Here is an 8,733-nt window from a genome sequence, read left to right as displayed (position 1 = left end):
GAACCCGCTTTACCTCAACATCTACCTGACAAGTGGATTCTTAGCCAAGATGAGACCTTCTTGAACTACTAAAGAGATTCGGAGAAGGTAACTGAGCACTAGAACAGGTTACATGGATAGGCTGTAGAGTCTCCTCCCTTGGAGATATTTAAAACCCTGTAAAACTGACTCTGGCTGGTCCTGCTTGAGCAGAGGTTGGACCAGATGACCTCCAGATCTACCACACAGACTCAATCATTCTGTGATCTGACAAGTAGGGTTATAGGGATAATGCATTTCTTCCAACCATTTCTTCTTTGATACTTCTACTATGGCACAGTAGATTTTCTCTCCTTTGGAGACCTGGAGTCTTTGAATCTGAATCCACACTGACCAAGATCCCACTTTCCCCTAAGCACAGAGGCACAAAGTTCTACTTAGACTCACATACTAAGTTGCAGAGCTCTTAAATGACCACATTTGCTTTTTGCAGGAGGGTAACTGGAGCATACACATTCCTGAAGTTGAAGCCTATGGAACTCCTGCATGGATTTGATGCAGAGAGCTGCAGAAAAGAGTAAAATCAACACCAACTATCAAGCCCAAGTGCCCACATTGCAATGTTGGTGACACAGCTGGGACATGCCCCCTTAAACCCCATAGGATTGCCAAGTGTCAGACAGGACACCCCAAGTGGCAGTGGATCTCTATGCAGGCCTATGAAGATCCCTAGGCAGAGCCTGATAGCTCTTCTGAGTAAAAAAAAACCCCTCCACCAGCTGCCTGCTGTGTGGTTTCTACAGCTAAAGAGATGACTTTGTCACAATACGTATCTTACCTGCTTCCACATGTGTACATGTGATTGATTTTGATCTCGTTTGACTGTTGACTCTGCTGTTCAAGAGGAGAGTTGAGAACAAGTTAAACTCTTTGGCTGATGAACTGATCAAAGGGATTGCTCAGACACACAAAATGATAAGTAGAGTCAAAGCCTCCACTGGCTCAGTTCCTGTTTATTAGAACTATCTGTTAATGACCTAAAAGGGAACAACATTGAGAAATATAGGAAATAGTTTCCCCAGCTATTGGTTGTTACAACACGCGTCACTGACAGGCAAAGCATCTCTTGCAAGCACGGAGCAGGAAGACAAAAGTTAATTTTTATGACGGATTTTACTTTTCAGATTTGGTTTCCTTCCAGCTTGGAAGGAAACTGAGATATTTAAGTTTTCCACAAAAGAAAAATCCTGGAGGAAAATTTTAAAAAGAAAGCCAGGTTTGTATCTCCTGTACTGTATCATTTTGAATTTGTCTTTTTTGAAGTTGTAAATTTTACAAACTAAGACTGATTTAAAACAAGAAGTTTCACTCACATAGTAGTAAAATGTTTTCGTGCTTGGAATGCTTCTGTTGTTTTTTTTACTAGCTAAGTACGAAAACAAATACAGATTTGTGATGTATTTTAAGATAACTTTATTTTCTACTTGTAAATAACCTTTTCTTTATTGACTCTATGCCCTTCTTGTTTCCCTTTCTTTTCTTCCAAATCATATCCCAAGAAAAAAAGAGTTCCAAACGGATCGTTTGAAAAGAGCAGCTAGCTTCTGAAAAGCAAATTCTCTATGTACATTTCTCTTAATAAATTTCTGAATTTATTCTGAAAAAGGAGTAAGGAGTCAAGCATCTTTTGTTCTCCAAGCATACTGTATTAGCAACTCATTTCCAAGCCTTTAAAACATAGACCCTAGAACACAAAGACAAATTTGGCAAAAATGTAACTGCTGCTTAACGAAGCCCATGCTGCATACCTCCATGCTGTTGATTACAAAATCAGTAATATGAGCAAAGAGCCAGGGGGATTATTGAGAAGTAGCAGTTTCCATTCTGATCCTGCACGTTCTCATCTGTTTCCCAGCTAGTGAAGCTGCATCCTACACAAAGTGGCCAATTGGCAAGCTTAAAAGGCAGATCCCAGTCATTCAACAGCCTCTGTATGTCCGACAGCTTGCAGAGGCCCAACTGACTCTAGGTGCACAATAAAACTGACATATCTCACAGAACAAAAATAGAGCTCTACAGATTGATTAGTTTCTGCTGATGTTTCTACATCCTTGGTTGCAGTTTGAGTCACTAACGTTGAAACTAAAGTCCCTTTGAAGCAGTTTTGAAGGCATGTGGAAAAAAATGGCTTAGTACACAGCTTTAAGATTTTTTAATGCATGTTGATTTTAAAGCTGTGGGTGCAGACTGGGTTTTAATAGAGTCAACATGAAAAGAACAGTTTAGTTTAGAGAGTTGCATCGGCAAGTGCCTGGTTTCACTGCAGGAAGAGCTAACGAGCAGAGTAATGAGTAGTTAACAGTAGACTCTTTTTTTTTTTTAATAGATTATTAACATCATCCTTAAATCTATTGTGATTAGGTGTTATATAAAGTATATATGGTATAAGACCACTAGAGGGGAGTAAAGTAATTTAAAAGTGCATATTTCCTCTATTCAGTTTTGCTGTATAAATTGCATTTGCACATGCTAATTAACAGCTCTGGTGAAACTAGAGTATTAAAGAATTGCATTTGCTTAACATTCTAAAGCAAAGTTGATTAGATAATTACAGTACTTCTGTACCATTGTCTTCTCTCACTAGGCTGCAGGCTTGACAGGGAACATTCATCATCTGGATGAAGCCAGAACACCAGGGATGGCATCCAGCCAGAACATTTGGCAACAAACATGAATTTCTTTACTTGTATTCAGATTTACAAAAACGTATCATTACATGATGGAAACAGACTTATTTTATCAAGTGTTAAAAAGCTTGCTTGGTAGGTAAGCATATACAAGAGGCAGGAAAACAAGATTCTTTGTTCTCACATAGATCACTGCTCCAACTCTACACAACACTGAAATATTTGCCCAAGCAATGAGAACAGAGAGAAAACTATGATTAATTTGGAAGTTGAAGTACTCTGCAACAGAATGCTGGGTGAAATCTCACTGCAGCTGCAAGTAATGTGCTCCTGTATCACTGCCAGGTTACCATCGTCTCCATTGTAACCCGTCTACACTGTGGGAGACAAGGCTGTGCAGTGAATCTGCACAAAAGAACAAACATTTAAAATAAATTTCAATGGGAAATCTTAGCAACTCCCACAGAACAAAAGGAAACATGAGAACAGAGTTCCAAGAGTAGAAGAATGGCTTTGACAGCATATTTTAAGGATGAATGACTGAAACATATATATGTGTCTGTGTATCTGAATACTTCTGGGAAGTATACCCAGCTTGAGATTTTATGGGAAAAGAGGCACTATATGGTAGTAAGTAGATCTCCAAGCTTCAGGGGAAGTACCAGCTTACCAACTGAAAAGTAAAAAAAGAGATGAGGGCTGTAATGAGATATAAAATTCCAGAGGTGCTAAAGAGAGCCTGGAAACACAAGCCATAGTTTTCCTTTGTGGAATATCCACAGATTTCACTTGTTGAACGTCGACTTAATCATAGCAATCTTAGAATACATCCATAATCACAGATGGGTGTTCTACAAACACTGTAGTAACTCTGCAGAGGAACTGACCAAGATTTGAACCAGTCTGAAAACTGTCAAGCATGGTTGGGCCAACACTGAGTCCAACATTTTTCCCCATTTACAATTTGTGGTCCTTCAGACTCGTCCTACATAAACATGCAATAACAGACCTATACATCTTAAAAGACATCTTATACCAGAAAGATTAATAGAAGCAGTGTTTGTTATCAGTCTCCTCAATTTTCTTTCATTTACTGAAATGAAAGAAACTGTTTTTTAAACATGCAGATAAAAGAAATGCCTATTCCACATCCATGGTACGCTGCAGAAGTAGTAACAGGCTTAAAGTAAAGAAGAGCAGCTCAGGTAAGACACAAAGGGAGTGGAGAATTAGATTTCAAGCGTTAAGAATAATGAGATACTGAAAAGGATTCGTCTGGGTAGCTGTACAGTCTCCATCACTGGAGTTCTTGCACAACATAATGGACAAACAACCATTGGGACTGACATAAGCAGAGCTGACTGCACTGTGGCAGGAAAAAGAATGGCACGTCTTCTTTAGAAAGCTAAAGGTAGAGAAGATCTGTGGTATTACATAATTGTAATTCATGAATATCACATATGAATCAGATAAGAAAAATAGTATCTGTCACTCTGGTGAAGAAGTTGATGACAAATATTCCCTCACTGGTGGAACAACAGGACAGAGAGGAAAACATTCTTAAAAACAACATGATCTTCAAGCAGAGGAAAAAAAGAGTCCATGCAGAGCCAAAGGGAAACAGTAGCTAAGATTAAAATTGATGAAGAAAAAAAAAAAGAGGCTGAGTGCAAAGGCAAATAAAACAGGCCAATGTAATGACAGATTTTTATTTTTTTTTTAAAGAAAGGACAAGGGGATAAATTAGACTAGAACAGATCACAAATGAAAGAACTATAAAAGCATAGTAAAGTCATCAAGTATTTAAAAGCAAAGTAACTTAGAGTTAAAGCTCAGTCCTACAATTTAAGAGACCTGTTTTTACATTCCAGGCTTCTGAATTTACTTAAAAAGTTACCTCACCTCTCACAGCAGCCTCAGTTCCAGCTCATGACTACTCTCTGCACAGGAACTTGCTGTGGTGGGAGACAAGGTTTCAAATGTGCACATATGACCGCAAAAAACAAAGAATGTGGGAATTCAAGTCTTGTTATTGCTAAACCTATTCTGAAGCATTTTCATTAATAGCTACAGATGTTGCTCAAAGATGCCACTGTAGAGATGAGATAAAACACTGAATATGTATGAGTTACAGACAAATGCAGTTATCCATCATCCTTGTTATAAATATCACATAAATACTTTTTTCTTGTATTTGATTTTGGAGTGAGATCCCACGGCAATGAGAACTGCATAGCTGACAGCTCTAGAGAAAGGCAGTGGTGCAGCAGGTCTCAGCCACCAAGAGGAAAGTGGGGGGCAGTTATTTCAGGAAGCACATTTAACCACACAAAAGATGAGCAAGATTTATATAAAAGATGGATTCTAATTAGCATCTAAATTGAGTATGAAAAAATGCATGTTGGAAATAGTTATTCATTTGGTATTTTAGTATGAAGTTGAGTGACATATTTACAAACAGGTTATTCTAAGAAAGAATGTACAAACATATTACAACTGCTAGATAAATCACCTCAAGAAAATACAAAGAACACAAACACAGCAGCACGAACAAAGTACCACTGCACCATGCCACTTTGGGGATGAAAGTATTAAACAGGGCTTGAGGAAAACAGAGCTGAACTGCAACATCACTGGAACAAAACCAGAACTCTGGCTACCATACAGTATATGCAGTATTAAAACAAGGAGCCATCTGAATGAAAAAGGCATAACAGCACATGAAGAATTCTTGAACAAAACAGGTAAGTCATTTCAGAGTCATTTTGTGAAAACATGCAGCCAATTTATTTTAAGATATTTGTGGCTATACATAATTGAGCCAAAAGTAACAAGTGCTACCACATATATTACACAATGGTACATCTCCCAATCCTAAAGCTGTATGCTGTTCAAATTCAGGAGTTGTCACATCCTATGCTAACTTGTCGTTGCTTCTTTTTTCCTATGGATGTCAGAAGGACCAAGCAACGCTGATTCTTAGGCTAAGTATCTCCTTGTTCCTGCAACATTACTCACCAGGGAATGATTGGTGCTGCTGGAGTATGGAGCTTCACTTCAGGCCTCTGGAGTTGACTTTTCTTATGGAAAAATTAAAATTCCATCAGCAGCCTCAAAATGCTCTGGAGACACGCAGCAAATACAAGTTGAGCAAGGTTTTAACTGATTGTTGTAATCTACATCTGTATTCTCACGCATCCACTGATGTTTAGGCCATTCGTGTGGCACAGAGCTAGGATGTGATAAAAATAAAACAGCAACCATCTAGACTTAAACATTACCCTCTTAGTAGCAGTGATTAGAACAATTTTTCTTTCCCCTCCTTCCTCTTTCATCAATCTGCTTAACATCTTCTACCCGGTCCTACAAGACAGAATGAACACATGTAGGAGTACCTTTCCTTAAAACACATTAAGGAGCATCCTGAAGAAACCACCACCTGCTTTCCTCCTGGTGGCTGGGACTTGCTGCACCTTCACCTTTCTCCAGAGCAGTCAGTAACACAGAAGATCTGTTCCCATCACTGTGGGACCTCAGCTCCCAAGAGAAACACGTACAAAACACTAACTGCTCAAACTTTTAGTGCGAGTGGGGTCACCAAGTGTTTTGTCCGGCTCTAAAATCACAGAACATGTTTACTTTTGCAGATGCATACTTTCTTCATCCAGCAAACATTTCTGAACTAGCCCAAGGAATAGGTTACTATGATTAATTGACTTAAACACCTGTTCAAGTACCACTTAAACGGGAATAAACATACTTCTTTTTTTGCCTTCTGCTTGTGTGGGGGAAATGTTTAAGCAAACCAAAAAAGCCACTCAGTATTGAAAAAAGAACCTCCCCATAGGTTTAAAGGACAACCAGAAAAAACTTTCACCCTGCACGCAAGGCCACAGTTATTTCCTCAGCTCAGAGATGGGAATTTGGACCTCAAACAACCACAGCTCATGTTTGTGTAGGCACAAGCCATCTCTCATGGCCTCATTTCGCTCCCACTGACGATGACAAACCCCTCCTTCACCAAAGGGGAAGTGGGGCTGCATTTATGGGCAACATTAAAGGTCACCAAGAAATTTAGAGCTCTCATTTGACCACCTGACCAAGCCTCCAGTCACAAAACAGTCTTGCCGACCAAGAACCATAACGCATTCTGCCATTCCAGGCCAGCTGGCCTGAAATACAAACAAGCAGCACATTTTTGTAAAGGAAGCTAAACACATTTTTCTCCCTAAGATTCCTCCAGGATCTTACACTCTTTTCCTCTTAAAGGAAAAAGTAAACAGAAATCTATCAGTTGAGCACACACGAGTCATGCAGCAGTGTCATTGAGTGACATTGGTCATGTAATGGACTCAATAAAACAGTTTTTCTCCATTTCTTTTAGTTTTAGTATTTTACTCCTTTTAAACCAGGAACTGCTGATGAAATATGCTCTTGGTTGTTAGCAGCTGTAGCTCTTTTTGTACTGAAGATATTTCCATTGCCTTTGATAAATTATCTCCAAGGAATAACAATGTTGTCTACAGTACAAAAGGACTCTATGTAAGGATGCTCTGCAAAGTATGCATCACTACAAAAATCACCTGAATTTTTATTCCCAATACGAATATTTGAAGTTTCTGTTTCAGTCTGCATTGTATCAAATTATTGTTTCAAGTCACATGGTACACATTTCTGAACATCATTCATCATTAGTTTCTCCAGTAATATTTTCACCACAAGATTTGCTTTCCATACGGTTTGCCCTAGTTTGAGACAGACAATCATTTTGTCAGTACTCTTCTCTAGTAGGCAGGTCAGAATTTAACAGCAGAGCTAGAAAAGGAGGGAAGGAAACAGATGGAATGAAGGAAATGTTAACAATGGAAGAAAAAAACAAAAGCAGATGCAGGTTGAGCTTTTTTAAATAATACACCTGCATTTTCATCATAGAATCACCTGAGCTGGAAAGAACTTTTAAAGACCAACTAGTCCAACTCCCCCACAATGAAAAGGTGCACCCACAGCTAGATCAGGTGCTCGGAGTCCAGTCCCGTCTGACCCTGAGTGTCTCCAAGCATGGGGAACCACCACCTCTCAGGACAACCTGTTTCCGTGCTTCATTACCCTTACTGTAAAATAACTTGTTCCTTATACACAGTCTAAACTCTCTTTCAGTTTGAAGCCATTTCTCCTTGTCCTATCACAACAGACACAGCTAAAGAGCCTGTCCCTTTCTTTCTTATGTCCTCCCCTGTTGATACTAAAAGGCTGCTATCAGGTCCACCAAGAATTGTCTTTTCTCCAGGCTGAACAGCCTCAGCTCTCTCAGCCTGTCCTCACACAGGAGGTGTACCATCTTTAGGATCATTTTTGTGGCCCTCCTCCTGATGCCCTTTAACAGGTCCACACTTCTCCTGTACTGAGAACTCCACATCCAGATGCAGTACTCCAGATATGGTCTCACCAGTGCAAAGCAGAGGGGCAGAATCACCATCCTTAACCAGCTGGCCACACTTCTTTTGATGCAGTCCAGGATATGTTTAGTTTTCTGGGCTGTGAGGCTATGTTGCGCTCATATCTAGCTTACCATCCACCAGTACCCGTAAGTCATTTTCCTTAGGGCTGTCTCAATCTTTTCATCCCTTGTATTGATAGAGGGAGTTGCTGCAACCATATTTGAACTTTGATTTGTCGAATTTCATGACACTCACCTTGGGCCCACTGCTCAAGACTGTCTAGGTCTCTCTGGATGGCATCCCATCTCTCAGGCATGTTGGCTGCACCACACAGCACAATGTCATCCACAAACTAGCTGAGGGAGCATTCAATCCTACTGTCAGCGTCACTGATGAAAATATTAACAGCACTGGTCTCAGTACTGACCCCATGAAGGACTCATCACTGATCTCAATCCAGACACTGAGCCATTAGTCATCACTTTCTGGGTGCAATTTTGCAACTAGTTTCATGTTCATTGAGCAGTCCAGCCACCAAATCCTTATCTTTCCAATTTGGAAAGGACATTGTGAGGGACAGTGTTCAAGGCCTTAGTGAAGGTAGATGGTATCAGTGACTTTTTCCTTGA

The 8,733-nt window shown here is 39.8% G+C and overlaps 1 protein-coding gene across 1 annotated transcript in view; it reads right to left on the bottom strand.

Annotated features, from left to right (window-relative positions):
- Positions 1-234: 234 nt before the first annotated feature.
- The window catches only part of CEP152 (centrosomal protein 152), a 25,721-nt gene continuing 17,222 nt past the window's right edge, over positions 235-8,733 (bottom strand). The window contains exons 23-24 of the mRNA XM_042824531.1: positions 818-873; positions 235-390 (exon numbers count right to left, since the gene is read on the bottom strand). Of these exons, the coding sequence (XP_042680465.1) occupies positions 235-390; positions 818-873 (212 nt within the window). The remainder of the gene's footprint in view (positions 391-817; positions 874-8,733) is intronic.

Source organism: Centrocercus urophasianus, unplaced genomic scaffold, assembly GCF_019232065.1.
Source record: "Centrocercus urophasianus isolate 14NV4802_14NV808 unplaced genomic scaffold, USGS_Curo_1.0 seq_23, whole genome shotgun sequence".
Lineage (NCBI taxonomy): Eukaryota > Metazoa > Chordata > Aves > Galliformes > Phasianidae > Centrocercus > Centrocercus urophasianus.
Note: the sequence above shows the minus strand (reverse complement) of the source record. Positions and strands in the feature narration are given on the sequence as shown.